At 34.0% G+C, this 19,441-nt stretch overlaps 2 protein-coding genes and 1 long non-coding RNA gene across 5 annotated transcripts; all 3 read left to right on the top strand.

Annotated features, from left to right (window-relative positions):
• The first annotated feature begins 388 nt into the window (after window positions 1–388).
• Window positions 389–1,839, top strand: LOC111278930 (pyridoxal 5'-phosphate synthase-like subunit PDX1.2). Its single transcript, XM_022865691.2, has one exon. The coding sequence runs from the start codon at window positions 735–737 to the stop codon at window positions 1,650–1,652; it is 918 nt and encodes a 305-aa protein (XP_022721426.2). The 5' UTR covers window positions 389–734; the 3' UTR covers window positions 1,653–1,839.
• Window positions 1,840–5,874: 4,035 nt separating this feature from the next.
• Window positions 5,875–8,359, top strand: LOC149517613 (uncharacterized). Of its 2 annotated transcripts, XR_016344026.1 has the most exons (3): window positions 5,881–6,464; window positions 7,226–7,295; window positions 8,004–8,359. It is a non-coding gene; the product is annotated as an uncharacterized LOC149517613 (long non-coding RNA). The 2 variants fall into 2 exon arrangements; XR_016344025.1 differs by lacking the exon at window positions 7,226–7,295 and having other exon boundaries at window positions 5,875–6,464.
• Window positions 8,360–10,434: 2,075 nt separating this feature from the next.
• Window positions 10,435–15,223, top strand: LOC111278928 (receptor-like serine/threonine-protein kinase SD1-6). Of its 2 annotated transcripts, none has more exons than XM_089764665.1 (7): window positions 10,435–11,669; window positions 11,960–12,064; window positions 12,154–12,362; window positions 12,428–12,638; window positions 12,721–12,958; window positions 13,052–13,197; window positions 13,300–13,437. In XM_089764665.1, exons 1-5 carry the CDS (start codon window positions 10,949–10,951, stop codon window positions 12,855–12,857), a joined length of 1,383 nt encoding a protein of 460 aa, XP_089620791.1. In that variant the 5' UTR covers window positions 10,435–10,948; the 3' UTR covers window positions 12,858–12,958; window positions 13,052–13,197; window positions 13,300–13,437. The 2 variants fall into 2 exon arrangements, with proteins under 2 accessions (XP_089620791.1, XP_089620790.1); XM_089764664.1 differs by having other exon boundaries at window positions 10,466–11,669; window positions 13,052–13,202; window positions 13,300–15,223.
• Window positions 15,224–19,441: the final 4,218 nt, after the last annotated feature.

Raw genomic sequence — 19,441 nt, 5'->3', positions numbered from 1 at the left:
CGGAAGGAAAAGTAGCAGTGGCTAAACACAGCTTTAGTCCAGTTAAAAGCATCTAATCTTCATTGAGATAGTGTATCAAATGCAGAATCAGTGCGTTTATGAGCTTTAATCACAGTTTACCAAAGGTCATTGGCATCCAAACGGGACATTATGAAAGGTGAATTAAGATGCATCAGAGGTGCAGTTAAATTTAAAAAATCACTAGTAAAAATCAAATGAGAAATTAATAATTTTGATTAAATGTAGTACAAAATTTTTATTGAATCTTTAGGTCCAATGTAAATTTTTTTTAATCATGACTACAATAATTTTAATTACTATTTTTTTTCCGTGAAATTATTCTTTCTACCCATCTAAATATACCCTAAATCGATCTCCAACATGCTTCAAACACGGCCCGTGCATCAGTCCATGTCCAAGAGAGTAGAGATTCGGCCCGTGATACCGCAACAATATGCTTACTTTGTTGCCTTGTCCGTCCGAGCTTTGCAACGTGGAACCAGAACTAAAGGAGAGAAGTTTCTATAAATTTCCTTCCCCACCGACTAAATACCAAACACACACCTTTGAATCTTCATGAAACTTCTCGAACAAATCAATCACCACCAGCTAGTGCTTCTTTTATTCCCTCCCAGGCTCCCACCCTTTATTCGTTCCACATAACTCAAATCTGACGAAACCGAAATACGCTTCCGCTGCTTTCATTGAATCAAATCCACAAGCATCTGGCAGCTATGGCAGATGACGGAGCCGTAACACTCTACAACAACACGGCCATCACCGACACCAAGAAAAACCCATTGTCAATCAAAGTGGGCCTGGCCCAAATGCTCCGTGGCGGCGCCATTCTCGAAGTCTCAACCCTCAACCAATCCAAAATCGCCGAAGAAGCCGGTGCGTGTTGTTTAGTCGTCACCGAACCCAACCGCCAAGGGATTGCACGCATGCCGGATCCTTCTCTCATCAAACAAATAAAACGCGCCGTTTCAATCCCCGTCATGGCTCGTTGCCGCATCGGCCATTTTGTTGAAGCCCAGATACTCGAACGAGTCGGAGTCGATTACATTGACGAAAGCGAGGTTTTAGCTGTAGCTGATGAAGATAATTTTATTAACAAACATAATTTTAGATGCCCTTTTGTTTGCGGCTGCAAAAATCTCGGCGAAGCGTTGAGGAGAGTGAGAGAAGGAGCTGCCATGATTAGAACACAAGGTGACTTGTTAGGGACTGGTAACATTGTTGAAACGGTTAAAAACGTCAGGTCTGTGATGGGTGAAATTAGGATTTTAAATAACATGGATGAAGATGAAGTTTTCTCGTTTTCCAAGAAAATTGCTGCCCCTTATGATTTGGTCGCTCAAACTAAGCAAATGGGGAGGCTGCCAGTTGTGCATTTTGCTGCTGGTGGAATTGTGACTCCGGCAGATGCTGCATTGATGATGCAGCTAGGGTGTGATGGTGTTTTTGTGGGATCTGAAGTGTTTGATAATTGCTCTTATCCGTATAAGCGTGTTCGTGGGATCGTAGAGGCGGTTAGGCATTATAATGATCCTCATGTTTTGGTCGAGAATAGTTGTGGATTGGAGGAGGAGATGGCGGGGCTTAACGTTAGTGAGGAAGGGATGGAAGGGTTTGGAGTACGAGGAGCTTGATTAAGGAATGTATCTTTCTTTTGGTTGTTGTTGTTGTTGTTGTTGTTGAGAATATGAGTCTTTTTTTTTTCTCCTTACAGCTGTTGTTGTTTTAGTTTTGCTAAGGTTATGGTTTGGATATGCTGTATTTTGCATGTTGAACTCTTTGAGGATATAATACAGAAATGAACTAGAATAAGTTGGTTAATCAGTCTCTCAAACTGTTTATGTAATTACATTTTTGGTTCTCACTACTTAAATGTAGATGAGATTGATTCAGTAGCTTTTTGCTATTGAGTGATTACGGATTCACAGTATAGCTATCTTGATCACTGCCCTGATTAAGAAGTTTATTTGTTTTGTGTAATTGAACATTTTTTCCCTTTTATCCTAGACTAACATATAGAATATCTGCTCTATGTGTTGTATTTTCGTTTATGCTTTATTTAATTATTGCAAATTAACTTTTCTGAGAGCTAACAGCGAGGAGAATTGGAGCTTGTATATAAGTTTTGTTTGTTTACTAGTACAATTGCATATATGGTAGGACCATATTGTTATCAAGATAACGAAGACTACACTGAGTTGCCTAATTCAGTTCTGAGCCTATAGCCAACATTGACCATTGTTAATTAGTCCATAGCCTTTGTGTATGCTCCATTTACAGTTTACCATGTAGGATGTTATGCAAATGATGCATGCTAATGTCTTCAAAGAGATGGATCCAGTAGAGGTGCTGCAATTAGGGAATATGATTTTGAAAGTCATTGCTATTTCAAATTTATGGTTGTACATGTAACCCATTAAATATTAATGCATTTTTATTGGCATCTGTAAAAAGAGATTTTGAACTTTGAATGTCATTTATCTAAATAACAGGCATAAAGATTGCACTAGCATGCTGGGAACATCTCATTTTAGAGGATGTGATGTTAGTCTAACAAATAAGATCATGTACACATGCTTTCTTATTTCAGTTTGTACTAATAAAACCACACCCAAGTGATCTCAAGCCAATGCTATACTCCAGGCTTATTTAAACGTTTTTGAATTTACTGAGTGGTACTGATTCTCTTCCTCTCTTTATATGCCTTACTTGTTGTTTGCCCTGTTTTTACCTTCTCTGAAACTTCTTGGTTTTCCTGGCTTAGATATTCTAACCTGTGTTTAGGGATGGCAAACCCACCCGTAACCGGCGGGTTCAGACCCGACCCGATTGCTTAGAGTTGGTTTTTTTTTTCTTTAATAGGGCTTTGGGTTGAATCCAGTAACAAAAAAAAAAAAATTTTCAGGTTTGGGTCAGGGTTAGGTTTTAGGCAAACCCGCCCCAACCCGATATATATTTATAAAACAATTATTTTTAATTATTTATTTAATTTTATATTTGTATATTTTTTTATATTTATTTAAATTTAAATTTATATTAAAAAATAGTATTTTATTAATTTCGAATCAGGTCGGGTTAGGTATGATTTTATACAATATCAGGTTCAGGTATCATGGGTATAAAGTCGGATTAGATTCGAGACGAGTAAAAGCTTGCTCCGACTTGACCTGATACCATCCCTAACTATGTTTATGTAGAAGACCAAAGCAGAAAGGTAAGCAACCAAGCAAACTTTATCTCATCTGCACTCTCTTTTCCCTGTTGCTTTGTCTTGATTCACTAATCTATAAAAATTGCAGCATAATGGAGTTGTAGCATTACAGTTCGAAGTACTGTGAGCAGGCTAAGCAGATTGCTGAAGAGGCCAAATAATGCTCCATGCTTGTTCACTCAGGGACACAAGGATTGCTGATATATCTCTAGTTAAGCTAATCAAATGAGCTTTAAGGACAAGGAGTATGTGTTGAACAATTTTGGAAGTCAGATAATACTAGAAACGACTGGTGTAGGCTACATTAAAAGAGAGTGAACTGAAATTCGATGACCATAAGAAATGGGGTGTGGATATGATAAAGTGATAAGATGGAGCATGTCCGGGTTGGATTTATATTATTTGACAGTATGGGTGAGGATAAGATGCTTGCATTATCAAAGATGATGGGTGCTTCCTCAGCTAGTGGCAGAAAATGGAAATATAGTGGATGGATCTCTGTGACCCTGTTGGACCGGTTTTGGCAGGTGAAGCTCAGGTTGCTGATGGTGTGGCACTCATGATGTGAGAGGGTGCTATGGAGGCATATAGGGTCAGAATTTTTCAACTGTCCAGGTGTATCTCAGTTCGGCCATGTTGGCCGTTAAAAAACTGTGATTATATGCACTAGCGTAGGTCAGCTGGGGCTGGATGATTGCTGATCACGCTCAATGATTTGGAAGCAAAGGATGGAAGCGAATTGAATGTGTTTATTTTATAATGCATTAAACAAGGGTCCGGATTGTTTATCGCTGAATATAGAAGATGTTTCTCCATAGTATCTGAATGTATAATGCTGAAGGAATAATGTAGAATGAATTGGTCAATTAATCTCATTCCTTTTTGCATAGAGGTACATTTTTATTCTAGATCGTGTTCTCTGGATGAATGTTTCCATTGTTGAATAAACACCTCAATGCAATAATTAAAGCAGAAAATGTAGCACCATTGACTACAAAAGCTCTAGTGACAGCGGTTCCTAGCCCTCGCCATACAACGCCATATACCTCCTGTTTTACACTTTTATGGAGGCAATTAATGGTGCTATTGTACTTTTGCGAGGAGGATGGTGACTGAGCCTGCAATCTGGTTTTTACAGTATCTAATGGATAGCAAAAAATCCAGCTACTAAGCCCTGGTAAACCTCCTGCTATAAGCATCGTTCTCAGGCTTCCTCGGCCGCTCTTTCTGCACACTGGGTGAAGCTGTTCTCGCGTATATACATTCATACGTCCAATAGTTGAAGCCATGAGAAGGTCCATCTCTAACGGCGGTGATGGTAAACCTCGCTATAAATTTTAATTTGATTGACAATTTCTTCTGCTCACACTCTTCCACAAGTATCAAATACAGCACCATTCCAACTCCCATCTTTATTGGCAATATCTAAAGCCTAACTCTCGCAATAATATTCAAACTAAATGTTAGATTTGATCATTTAATACATGATATGGAGACATAATATGAATATATTATAAGATATATATGTGATAAATTAAAATTTTAATAAAAATTATATATAAGTTTAATAAAAGTCAAAAAATAAAATTTTTATTTTTTGTATTGACATAAATTATGATACGTAATTTTCGTATAAAATATGATATAAAAAAATAAATTATAAATCAAACAAATACATAAATGATTAAATTTATATATCACTACAATATTGTTCTATTTATGCTAAAATTTTGATGCCAAATCGGCATCAATTTTTAACCAAGAAACTTAAGAAACAAAGACAGTTAGAGGTTGTTGGAATTTGGCTTTCCAAGATCAAGTAAATACGAGAGAGTAAAATAATTCAATTGTCAATTGTCAATTGTCAAATATCCTAAAACACTGTCCAACAACTATTATAATTCAAGATTCATGAAAATCAAAGTGTTTATCATCCTCTAATCCTTTTTCATTTTTATTATATAAACAAGTTATAATTTAAGAATATAAAAATGGTTATAGATTTTGAAATTCAAGTTAACTTTTTAAATGTTATCTCTTAACAATAATCATATAAATCAATAGAGCTAAATTTTATTTCGTTTTTCTCTTCTTAATAAATAATTAAGTTTCCTCCATGGGATCCTTAGAAGCCTTTTGTTTAGGTGTTTGGGCTTCGAATTGAGTCTAAAGCCTCGTTTGGATGCAATCGAAGATTCGGTGGGAGGCCGGCTGCCATTCATTTTTGTACCAATTTGATCGATTGAGATTCAAACGGATCTTAAGCGCGGCACGTTTGGCTCTAGTCACCCACTAAAATTTTTTTCTCCCGGTGAACGCACTCATAGCCTTTTTTTTTGTGTTTTTTTTTTTTTTTTTTTTGGTCTCTTAAGTTAAGTTGCAGAGACAAAAAAATCTTTGCCCCTTAACTTTTTTTTAAAAATTTTTTAGTTTTATTTTTATTTAAAAAATTACAATATAATAAATAATTATTATATAATAAATTAATAAATGAATTTTAATTATTTATTTTCAACATTATTCTTTAACATAAAAATAATTTAATATTTTTAATATTTTATTAATTTTATAAATATTAAATAATTAAAATTGTTAATATATATAATTTTTATTTAATATGTTTAACAATATTTTTTTATTTTTGTTACAATTTAATAATTTATTTCATCTTCATTATTATTTTTCATCAAAATATATATTTTATAATTGATTTTAATTTTATTATTATAATAATGAATTTTACTTTTACGATTAATTTAAATCTCATTAAAATTAATCTGATTATTCAACCAACTGCATCTTAAATCCCAAATGTAAGATACATGATCCATCAACCAATGGTTCCTTTCAAAATAAAATTCTTTTGGCCAAATCTTTCAAAATAAATTCAACAACGTATAAACCGTGGGAAAACAACAGGAGAACAAGAAAAAGAGAGACAAAAATAAAAGAGCTAAGGGCGCATCACCGTGATGGCGTTGCTAACAACTGCTACAATGACAAAACCTCTCTGATTTCTTCCTCTTCGTTTCCTTCTTCTAATTCTACCTCAACGTCAAGCTCTTCCATCAAATTTCAACTTCAGACCCACAATTTTAGCCGTCTCTAAGTCTTGCCGCCACGGGCTTTTCGTCGAAATCCTCGGACAAGTTACAGTGTAAGGCAGAAACATGTTGTTTGCATGGCTCCCAAGGAAGAGAAAATGACTCGTCGTTTCCCCCTCGATTTCCCCATAGTAAGTCTTTTACAAATCTCTTCGTCTTCTTCTCTCTTTGAATTCTATTTTTTGAAGTCTTATAAATGTTTTCTTTTTTCCTTCAAGTTTTTTATGGGGTTTCATAATTTTTAGGAAGAGACCCTTTTTAATATAAAATTTCTTTGATAGTGGGTGATCTGGATTTGTTTAAGAAAATGAAATTTGCTATCTTTTGCCAGCAACCATTAATAGCTGACTCTCCCTGGTTTCTAATGTTAAATCATGTAGCTAAAATGATGAACCAATGTTCACTATAATGTCTTGTAAGTTGGTTCGTAGTTGGATCAATCTGAATGTTTCTTAGTTGGACTATAATGTTTATATTGGAGCTTTTCTATCATAGAATTTTAGTTTTTGAAGGGTAGATGATGCTGGAATATGAATGTCTCTTAGTTTGATGGGAAATTTGATTATATACCAATTTAATGATGTTATTAATAAATCATTTTCAGCACTATGTAGGATAGCTATGCTTAAGAATTTGACGAACAGACCACTTGAATTTTAGTTTTTGAAGGCTAGGATGATGCTGGATTATGAATGTCTCTTAGTTTGATGCGAAATTTGATTATATACCAATTTAATGATGTTATTCATAAATCATTTTCAGCACTATGTAGGATAGCTATGCTTAAGAATTTGGTGAGCAGACCACTTAATGTGTTGGGCACCCTTCATTTTTAATTCATTAGAGGGTGGGGTTGTGATTGAGCTTTTTTTTTTATTGTTATTCATGACAGTGGTGTACTATCTTTGCTGCAAGTTCCAGCGTTTGAGCTGACAATAATATTTCCTTCTCACTATGACCTTGTAAGTGTAATGTGATACCGGTTCTTCTACTTGTTAGTTCACCTTTCATCAAAGAGCTACTTTTGTCCTTCTTGCATTGTGTGATGTTGGAATTCATAATGACAATCTGTTGCCTCATTATTGTTTTAGCTTATGATTATGCTGATATAAGGAATTTTTTTAGTCCTATACTTTTTCAAACGTTAAGTGTAATCAATGGATGCGTTCTTTTAGCTTGTTTATTATTGGAGAAGTGAATTCTATATTACATGATCCAATCACTGGGTATAAAGGCTTCTTTGGCATGTCAGTTACAGAACGGCAGTAAATAACTCACCTAAAGAATGCCTATGTATGATTCATGGTTGAGATCTTACGCTTAACAGGCATGATGTCATCCAACCTTTACTGTATAGAGACTCGTATGTTTTCCCTGATTGTGGGCATGGGAACACTAATACAGACATGAACTATAAAACCTTCTTTGTTATCTTTATAAAACCTTTGGTGTGGATTTTAATTTGGTTTACTTTGTGGTGAATGGCTTGTTTTGGAAAGTTGGCAAGTCTCGAAGTTCACTGAGCTCATTGCTTATCTATCGATAGTGCTGTTTTGGTGCACCTACATTTCATGTTATATAGATAGCTTTAGTAAGATTAGTAAGATTTAGACATTCTATATCCTCCTACCATTCTGCTTATCTTGTGTGCATTGACTTGATGTTGAAAGAATCAGAGAGGCCCAAACCTGGGCGCAAAATGAAGAACTGGCAATGCCAGAGAAGCAATAATGGAGGAATGCAACTTCCTTGACTGTCTTGACAACTTGCTTTAACCTATCCTACAGTTGGTTATGCTGATATCTAAGCATATAGACATGAGGAAAGCAAAATAAACTTTTGCTACGGCTCAAAATGTGATGCAATCTTGCTCTTCTTGGCTTTATAAATGCACTTTGAAAATTTTGGGGTGCATGATTTTGAATCCATTTTGTTAGATAAAGAATATTAGATATGATTTCTTTTTGGTGAACAAGCTTGGTTGTGTGGTACTCATTTAATGATTGTACAAAATATATTCATCCCATTTTGCTTCTCTGAATGAGACAGACTGCCATTCTGTTCAATCATAGGGCACATTCAGCACCTGATTATTATATATGGTTCATTACCTAAAAGTGCGTCCTTTTTTAATCGTTTTAAATTTTTGCAATAACAAAAATGTTGAACTTAAGATGCACAGTTGTAGCCTCTAGGTAGCCAAGAAAGTCAATTTCGCTTAATCCTAAATGAATGAACCATGAAATTTAGCATCCTTAGTCATTAATAACGAAATTATGCTCCAAAAATACATTGCTCCACAATAGATAATACCGCTTAAAGTTATTGAATACAACAATTTTTTTACAATTTTATAGATTGAAGTTAAAGTTAATGTGCTAAATACTCACTTCATCCAATCACGAGTAATGCTCAAGGGAGAACCAATATTCAGTTATATTTGATAATTCATGTGAGAAACAAAATTCTTTAACTCAGACAGTTTCACATTTCACCATAGAAGAATAGCATCTCACATACGCTTAAGGCTCTATATTGAAATGAAAATTCATGATGCATCGCAGAGCAAGCAAAGGCAAGGTCAGATTATCCGGGGTGCTTAAGGAATCAGACTCACAAGCCAAATCCAGGTATTAGCAAGTCACAAACACACAGACAAAAGCAAAAACATATAACTTAAGTTTTACATGAGGACATTCGACACAAGGTTTTATAGACCATCACACTAAAACAAAAGATGTGATCATAATACAAATAGTAATCCCAACACAAGGCTCAATAGTTTCCGTTTAGCTGGGTTTTTAGACCCTTATTTCTTACCACTCTTCTTAAGACCAGCACCACCAAATGACCCCTTCTGTTGTGCCTTTGATCTCAGCTCTTTAAGTGCCTGCTTATCACAGAGTACAGATCAGATTGGTGGTTCACGAAACATATTTTTAGAAAGAGAAAAAGAGCTAGAGGGATAAACAAAAACTGCATGAGTCAAAAACCCAATATCTCACCTTCTCTTCTTCCTTCTTTTTTTGAATGTTAGCCAAATCATGCTGCACAATAGCAAATAAATTGACATTAGGGATATGCCTCCAAATAGAATTACTTGAATCAACAAAATTCTTTGGGATGATACAAAATCTTGGCAAATGAAAATAGACCATGAATACGAAGAATTTAATCTGAAAAGTATTGCATAATTTTGGGCCCACTTATCACAAAAACAACTGAATTCTAAGATTGAACAGATTGCAATTCACAATATAAAAGCACAAATTCCACACGGTTAACATGATTTTTTTTTTTCAATTTTATGTCAGTTAACAGGATACCATATCTTGAGACAAAGTAAATATGAACAAAAAAGATTATAATAATTCAAGATATGCAATTTTTTTTTTTTGTTTACACAATAGATCGATTCAAATAATATAAATAATTGTAATACCTCGTCGTATTCTCTCTTTTCAGATTTGGGTTGCTTCAAAGGCTTCACTTTGCCACCTAAGAAAAGCCCCAAAAACAAACAAATCAAAATCTTTGAAATAAACAGCAATAGCCCAAAAAAGGAAGCAAAAAGCTCTGTAGAGAAATTTGACACATCGAAATTGGCAAAAGTCAAGGTCTTTGAACGCGTAAATGAGACTACCTTGCTTGGACGACATGGTTGGGAGTTTAGGGTTAGGGTTTTGCGACTGAAATTTAGAAGAGATCAGAGAAATTGAGAGAAGAAAAATAAAGCTCTAACCCTAAAACACAACTATTGAGAATTGTGGAATCTTGTAAAATCCCCGTATAAATAAAGTAAATTTCCACGCGCGTAGCAGGGCGTGATTAATTGCTGCCTCATATTAAATTTTATTAAATTAAGTTAAAATCATTAAATTAATTAAATTAATTATAGATTAGCTAGCGTCATATAATATATACGTGGAGAATCGAAATCAAATATTAAAAATAATAATTTGACGTCAAGTCACAGTCTTTTAAAATTTGGCCCAACCCAATCCTTCGTGGTCTGTAATTGAAATGCGATTATTAATTAAAAGCTTTTAAGTGCCGAAACAAGTTGTCTCATTTGAATCAAATAGTCAACTACTGATCTAGCCCTCAAAGTTGACCAACAGGAAAGTACTGTTATTAATATCAATAACGAAATTGTAGTATACATTAAAAGATATGTAACTAAGCTCTACTCTTCCTTGATGGCTACCAGAGCAAGAAATCTTATCCTCTTCTGTCTTTCATGCCTTCTTCCATGGCTCTCCAGACCTACTTATTCTCAGACAGCCACAATAATGCAAGGTCAACAGCTGAACCATTATCAGCAGTTGGTTTCAACTTCTGGGATGTTCAAGTTAGGATTCAAGTCTGTCCACGAGAATAATTCTTACTTGGGAATATGGTACTATGGAGAAGATGACAATCTAGTTTGGGTTGCAAATCGAAACACTTCTATATTTGGCACTTCTGGGATTCTTGAAATAGATGATCAGGGCAACTTAAAAATTTTACATGAATCTGCTGAACCTGTGGTATTGTATTCGGACCAAGTAACACTAGTGCTACTCTAGAGGATTCTGGCAATCTTGTGCTACATGATTTGAATTCGGATGGATCTATGAAGCAGGTTTTATGGCAAAGCTTCGATCATCCTACAGATACGCTTCTTCCGGGGATGAAAGTGGGAATGAACTCCAAGACTGGTCTCAATTGGTCTCTGACATCATGGAGAAGTGATATGTCGCCTGCATCAGGGTCTTTTACCCCGGGGTTGGATCTTAGTGATAAAAGTCAGTTGATTATATGGTGGCGAGGGGAAATCTACTGGAAAAGCGGGTCTTCGCTGCAAGGCTTTCTCTTGGCCTTATCCAATAGTTCCTACGATTTTGGTTACGTTTCAAATGAGAATGAAACATACTTCAATTACACTGTGAAGAAAGCTGTTACCATTTTCCCAAGGTTAAAACTGAATTCAGAGGGTGAACGTATGAGTTCCAAGGCGGATTCTGTGGTTTCAGAAGTTTCATGTAGTAAAACCCAGAGCACAGGGTGCTCGAATCAGAAGATACCTGAGTGCAGAAGCTTGGGACATAACATCTTCCAGCATCATGTGGGTTATATGTCCAGCACTGGATTTAAATTCAGCGAGAGTGACAACCTGTCTCGTATTGATTGTCAGGCTGAATGCTTGAATGATTGTTCTTGTGTTGCTTATACTTCGAAAAATGATGATGGGACTGGCTGTGAGATTTGGAGCACTGGAATTAGTTTTACAGAATCTATAACCAGAGAAGATCAGCTTGATGTCAAGCGCGATATATACATTCTTGAACCAAGAAGTAAGTTTCAATTTACTTCAATATAACAGTTGAACTTTTATTTAAGAAAATTTGATGATCTGAGTGTGCATTTCAATGTGGTAAAGCCTTCAAGAATATTGACTAGAATTGATGAATCATCTCTTTCATTGCTCCCAATTTATTAGGAATTTTGAATCCATTGGTCACAGATTAGGCTTCTTTTAAGACTATTGTCTTATTTCTAGGGGTGCATACGTCCATTTATTTCAAGGCATAGCATTTCATGAGTTGACTTTCTGACATCATGAATTAATGTTTTCTGGTTCCAGAGAACAAGTGGTGGATATGGCTGATCATTTTGGTTGGAGGACTTATGGTTGTACCCCCATTATGCTCAATATTTTACATCATATGGAAAAGGAACAGAAGAAGAGGTAGTTATCCTTAAAAAGAAACTAAACTGATGATCTCTTTTCTTTTGATTGGTTCTTTTCCCGCCCAAGTTAACTTGCAACTTATTTAGGGGACGGAAAGATGAACCAAAGGACGCTGTTAAACGAAATCGGGGGCGGTGCAATGCCTTCAACCTCAAATGACAACGTGATAAGTCACAAAAAAGATGGACATGATAATCAGTTGGATGTATTCAGCTTTGAAAGCATTGCTGCTGCCACAAACTATTTTTCAGTGGGAAACAAGCTAGGAGAAGCCGGCTTCGGTCCTGTTTATAAGGTGGTAAATGATATCCTGGAACCATATTTAAGACTCATTAGCAATTACTAATGAGATCATTTCAGGGAATACTTCTTGATGGGCGAGAAATAGCAATAAAGAGGCTTTCAAGTCGTTCCGGGCAAGGACTGCTAGAGTTCAAGAATGAAGCCATACTCATTGCAAGACTACAGCACACCAATCTTGTGAGGCTTTTAGGATTTTGCATTCAAGGGGAAGAAAAAATATTGATCTATGAATACATGCCCAACAAAAGCTTAGATTTCTTTATCTTCGGTAGGCCATCCTGTGAGTTTACTATTGGCTGCGCACAATTTGATCATAACTGTTGTATACTGAAGTTTTCTACATGATGCAGATTCTGATAAGAAATACATGTTAAATTGGAAGAAACGCTTCAACATAATTGAAGGGATTGCTCAAGGACTAATTTATCTCCATAAATATTCAAGACTCAAAGTGATTCACCGAGACTTAAAGGCTAGCAATATTTGACTTGACGACGAGATGAATCCGAAAATATCTGATTTTGGCATGGCCAGAATATTTGGATTAAATGAATCTGAAGCAAATACTAAAAGAGTTGTTGGAACATAGTAAGTATAGTGAATAAGCAGAAATTAATTTGTTTTTTTTTCTTTTTTATTTTCAAGTAATGAAAAGTATCCCTGATTGTTTTGTTTCTCCAGTGGCTACATGTCTCCAGAATATGCCTTTCATGGCATTGTTTCAATGAAAACTGACGTGTTTAGCTTCGGAGTCCTACTACTGGAGATTGTGAGTGGCAAGAAAAATAATTGTTGCTATCATTCAGATCGTCTACTGAATCTTATAGGTTATGTTTGTACTTCTTTCTTTTTTTCTCATTTGAAATGAGCCTTTTGTTGAAGCTACAATTTCCCTATATTTCTGATTTCTCTACCATGATTTTCATCAGGCATGGCAGCTTTGGAATGAAGGTCGAGGTTTAGTACTTATAGATCCAATATTGGATGAACCCTGCTGTCAAAATGAAGCACTGAGATGCATTCATGTTGGTCTCTTGTGTGTACAAGACCGTGCAAGAGATAGACCCACAATTCAGGATGTTGTTTGGCTTTCAAATGAAACTGTACAGCTACCAGCACCGAAGAAACCAGCTTTTTTCGTTTATGCAGCCGAAGAAGAGCCAGATACAGCTGAAATCAAGTCAAACAACTGTTCCATAAACTATGTATCAGTCTCAGTGATGGAAGCAAGATAACCTGCAGTAGTATTTACAGATTTAATTATTGCCTAGAAATAATCATGAAGTAAATATGCAGTACATACATTTAATGCTTAGTCAATTGATTATTTAACGGATTTTTTCTCATCTTATTGTACTGCTTTGGCAGTATATAATTGAGGATTTTTTTGGCCAAATTACTTTCCATGATAATCAGAAAAATTCAATAAGGTTATCCAGTTTTCCATAGGATTCTAATCTTCTACAATTGATGAAATTTCTGTTAATTCTCTTCGTTTAGCTCGATTGCTAGCTAAATTGCTTCGTGTAATCACTTACATCAAACAGATTTAGGATTCAAGTTTCATACTTACAGTCTTTTTCTTATTTCAAGACTGCGACTTCTTTCCAACAAAAATAAAAACATGTGTTAGCCGCCTGTTTAAGAGGGTTTGATCATTACCGAATTACGAAGTTATAATACCAGAACCTCGACAAGAACGTCGAGCTAGTCAATTTTTTGTGTGCGGGAAATTGAAAAAGTTCACTTGCAACAGAAATATAAGTAAACATTGAGGCTCCTGTCATTTATTGTGACTTACTAAGAATTTAGTGGGGTTGATGAATGCCTCAATTTGGGCTTCTAGTGAATCCATTAGCTTGGGTTTCTCGGTTGTTGTATTGCAATTTTAACAGTTTTGCAGCTGTTGACAATAGGAGAGGGTAGGTATGAACATCAGCTGAAGATTGGCAGCTAGAGAAATTTTGAAAAAATTCAGTTAGCTTATCAACCATCTATCTCGCTGTGTCTTTCAGTCTCAGTCTCTCCTCCTTACCTATTGGATTCATTCCATCTCCAGCTTTTCTCTTCAATCAACTCATCTTCCTCACTTGTCAATTTTCGAACCTTCAATCAGTTTCATGGTATGGACTCTCCCTCATATTATTTTATTTTTTCTCTGGCATTTTTGTGATGTTCATGCAGTCTCTCATGGTACGGTCGCTAGCAAGGCTAGTAACTGCGCTAGTGTCTCAGCCAACAGCCTCGGTCACAACGTTGCTTTATTACAGCAATCTTCTACGACCGCGAAACCTCGACTTTGAAAGATTGGTTCGACGCGAATTGCTCGATCGAGAAAACTACTTGTTCCATTTTCACATCAACCTCTTGAGATGTTTTTGATAGTAGCATATACAGCCTAACCTGATTTTTATTTCTGATCATGCATGGTTTCCTATATATTGATATTCTTTGAATAATATATAGGACCGTTGAGGTGAATAACAGTAACAATGCTTTTACACCCATTTTTGTTTTTTCAGACCGAGCTTGGATCATTTTGTGGGATGGTATCCATTGATGGATCTAAAGTTTCATGTAGCACACTGCATGTTAGATACTTGAAGAGATCAGTTCCCGGATTAATGACTAGAATTAATTAGGACCTGGAATTAATATCATTGTATAACAAAGTTTTTTTCTTTTTGTAGAGAAGATTTGAAGAGGGTATTGACTGTGCTAATGAAATTCCTATAGCAGATCTTTTCGTATTTTTTTTTTCATTTTTGGTTTGCGGAGGGATTATCCTACTTTGCCTTGATTCATGGACCCACGGAGGCATAGAAATTTTTTTTTTGTAAGAACAGAAATGAATTAATTATAAAATAATACGATATATAATATATCTAGTTTCATCAGCGAAGATTAAAACTTAAAAAAAAAAAAGAGGTTCACTAAACATTACATAATTGATCTCATAATGACTAAAATTACTACAATAATTATTACTATCAAACCGAACAAAGGCGTCACTGCATCTATTTCCTTTCGTAAACACGTGAAGCCCGTTGGAACTCACATTTTGGGCCACCACCCATCCCATTATGGACTAAAACATCCTTTGAAAAAACATCCAAAAATTTTTTTACCCTAACCAATGACAAACGGGCGGAGAATGTTGAGTTCGGATCATTTGGGTTTAACACTAAAGTTATTAAGATTCGAGTCATTTCAATACAAATTGCTTAGTTTTAAAATCAAATCAGAGTAATTTCTAGTTAATTTTTCTGATTGTTTAGATTTGAATCGTTTCAGTTAATTCAAATTCATATTATTATTTTTTTAAAATTAAGTCAGTTTAAATTCGTACAAATTAGACAGATTTTTTGCAACTCAACCAGAAAACAATACTGAAGTAACTTGTCATTACTACTTATTAGGCCCAAAATTAAAGGGCTTTATACCCGAAAACCATATACCCATTAGATAAGCCCTATAGTCTGAAACCTTGACGCTCAGTACGTTCTCTTGGGGGAGTTAGGATTAGGCATTAGGGTCATGGGCTCACACGGCTGAGGGGTAAGGAGGGAACAAGAACAACTCCCCATTACTTGCCCCAAACACTGTTCTTTATTTTACAGGTGATAACTCATTGCGCTTAGCCCACATAAAGGGAGCACTATCTAATCTTATTAAGAATATATTAAGACATTAACCCTTATCTCCCTAGTCTCAATCAACAAAATATTTCAGCCATTAATGAACTCACTAGCTTTTGTCTTTGGTCAGAATGTTCATATCATCAATGCCCACATGCAGCAATTAAAATGCTTTGTTGGAGTTGTAAGGCCAAAATCATCTCGACTATGCAGCAGGACCTGTATCCTAATCCATCGTTGTCTCTCTTTCTCTTTAAATTTATGGTAATCACTATCATCAATTAATATCAGTTTAGCCACCACATTTGTCTGTGTAAGAAACGCCCTTCTAGTCAATATATAGCAATGTAGTAAAAGTTTTTTAGTTCATACATTTTTTTTTCAAAAAGTAATATCTAAAAATGCTGGATGTATTAGTATTTAGTTCGAATCTCCTCATTGTCTTTCGTTGATAGGCAAGTTAAAAAAATTTACAGATGAAAATTTAATAAATCCGTAAATCCCAATTGAATTAACAGCTTACTCTAGTTTTAAAGATGGAGTAATATCTCTTATTTCTAAATTTTTATTTAACAAAAAAAAAATTCAAATTTTTTATGTCATATGATCTTTATGTAATATTTTATTTTTATCCATGATTTTTAAATTCAATTTTTAAATCTTTGACATTTTGAAAATGTTTTAAATTTATTCATTTCATTAACTGTATATGATCTTTATGTAATATTTTATTTTTATCCATGATTTTTAAATTCAATTTTTAATTCTATGACTTTTTGAAAATGTTTTAAATTTATTCATTTCATCAACTACAGTTAAAAATTAAATATTAAAAAGGTTTATATATGATGTATTGTCAATATATAAATTTTATACACTATCAATGATTCAGATAATATTACTTCATTAATGAATAAATTTTATATATCAGTTCCTAAAATAAATATATAAAAATTTAATATTTAAAAAAAAATTATTCATTAATAAAGTGATATTATTCTATTTATCTAATTAATAAAGTAATATAATCTTGTCAGTATATAGTGCATCAAATATAAATCCATATTAAAAATAATACAAATAGACAAGCTGGGGAAGGAATGTTAACATTTTGAACGAGTACCTGCTCGTTGTCAAGTTGAAGACATTCATACTTATAGTCTTCCTGTGACTTGTTATTGCAGTATATTTCATCTTATTTGCGACTAACGTACGTAGCAGGATATCAGCTGATATGATGAAGAAACCTTCATTTTGACGCGATCCAAAAGTTTTGATAACGACTTTACTCCACTAAAAAAGCGAACCCTAACCAATTCACTTACTCAATCATGCTTTTTTCCCTGCCTTCCGTAGCCAACTTCTTGCTGGCTGCCTTCAACTCATGCATGAACTTTCTAAAGCGGTAAGTAGACATCTATTTCAGATTTATACCTGAAGACAGCACCGCCCATTTACCTTGACTCTTTCGTAAGGCTACTCCGTCTGCTTCAAGACAACAAAATTTTGTCTATGGTTGAGGTAGCTAAGTTAGGGGTGAAAACAATTTGTATTTGAATTTGGTTGAGTTTTTTTTCAATATTATATAATATTATAAATTTTTAAAATTTGATTCAAATTTGAATTGAGTCCTCATACAATTCTATCTAAATTGAATTAAATTTTATCAGATTAGTTTGTTAGATTTTAAATTTTAATTTTTTTATATAATATTTTAGTAAAAAATTTTCATGTATTTAAATAGTTTTTGATATAAAATTATTATTTTTATTTCATAAATTTTTAAAAAATATATATGTTAATATAAATATATAATTTGGTTTTGTTTAATTCTTTTTTTATTTTTAATTTTTCGATATAAACTTAATATATATTTTAATATCCGAATTTAATCTAAAATGAAAAAAAATTTATCTGAACCAAAGCAAATATTATGGTCTTGAATCGATTTTCAACTTTCTCAAATTTTTTTACCCCCTAAATAGAGTATCAGATGTAATTTGTTCTAACTCCTTTATATGGACTTAAATTTTTTCTATATATTCTTATTAAAAGAAATTGTGCATATTAAATTAGTTGAGGTCTTTTTTCATCATAGAAAACAAATGTTGTAAAGGAATGTTTTAATTAACATGCGTCCTTTTAGGTTAAATTGTATTAATAACTTCCGTACTTAAGTGAAAATGTGGATTTAATTTCTATGTAATATTTTGAAGAATTTGAGTATTTATATCTTTTGGGATTTTAAATTGTTAACTTCGGACATGTGCATTGATTTATTAATTTGACGTTGATTATGCTGACTGATAATATCAAAATAATTTGTATTTAACAACGGTTGATGTGGATTTTTTTTTGGCTACGTGAACAGCAGGTGGGGTTGGGTGAACATTTTGTGGCCCAAAGCTTGTCACCTCGGCTTTTTTCTCCAATCCCCTTTTCCCTTTCGCAATTTCAGGACTCACTTCATAAGAGCACGAGGATGAACTATTGGACGATTTCCCAGGAACGACAGACCCCAATGGACAAAAAAACTGCCCTTTCCAAGCTGCCAGTAGACATCGGATTTAAGGAACCACCGCCAAGCTCCACCCTCTGCCACCAACAACCTCAACAACACAACCACATTTCAACAATACAAAATTTAATTAAAAAAAAAAACAGCTTCTAAAGCTCTTACCAATGACGACCTCTGCAGTGATGCTGCATTATAGGCCTATGACCAAAAACGAATCGCGAAGAAGCAAACAACCATTCGTGACTTGCAACCAAATTAACATCAAGGCCTACCTGGTTGCAACATTGTGTGTACCAGGGAAGGAGATATTGTCGTGAGAAAGTTCTCCAAATTAAGGATTAAGCTTCCAAGACAATATCTCCTTCCCTGGTACACACAATGTTGCAACCATTAATGCCAACGGATTTTGAAGATAACGAACAAGAGCAACCATATATTCAAAGCAAAAATGTTGTGTTCAAAAAAACAAAATGAAATCAGAAGTTTATTGTTGAGGGTTGGATTGGACCAACTTATCTATCACAAGTGATTCTATTTTTAAAAAAAATTAACATTTAAAATTAAATAGATAAATGAGGATCATGCCAATAATCAAAGGCTGAGTTTAAAGTACAAAGTAAGTTATAACATAAATCTAATAATACGTATATTTATATGTGTATTAATAATTTGTATATTTATATTATATTTTATAAATATGTAAATGGTAATAATTCGTATCTACATGAAACATATATTTTTAGTTTTTGTTAAATTCATAGATTTTTTTTTTTTAATTTTAACTCGAATCACTTTTTTATTTTTTTATTGTTTTAATGTTATACCACCGTATTATATTTTAAATTACTAAATTTAATAGATCATGTGATTTTTTAACCCAAAAGCAAGGACCCAACTAAATTTTGCTTTTGATTT

Source organism: Durio zibethinus, chromosome 8, assembly GCF_047325235.1.
Source record: "Durio zibethinus cultivar Kanyao isolate XHJ-2024 chromosome 8, ASM4732523v1, whole genome shotgun sequence".
NCBI lineage: Eukaryota > Viridiplantae > Streptophyta > Magnoliopsida > Malvales > Malvaceae > Durio > Durio zibethinus.
This window is presented reverse-complemented; position numbering and strand designations above follow the sequence as displayed.

Bases quoted from the DNA above. Each gene is read 5' to 3' on its own strand.
- LOC111278930 (XM_022865691.2), top strand. From the start codon at position 735: ATGGCAGATGACGGAGCCGTAACACTCTACAACAACACGGCCATCACC.
- LOC111278928 (XM_089764665.1), top strand. From the start codon at position 10,949: ATGAAGCAGGTTTTATGGCAAAGCTTCGATCATCCTACAGATACGCTT. The intron at 11,670-11,959 runs GTAAGTTTCAAT...TTCTGGTTCCAG, and splicing joins ATACATTCTTGAACCAAGAA to AGAACAAGTGGTGGATATGG. The intron at 12,639-12,720 runs GTAGGCCATCCT...TACATGATGCAG, and splicing joins CTTAGATTTCTTTATCTTCG to ATTCTGATAAGAAATACATG.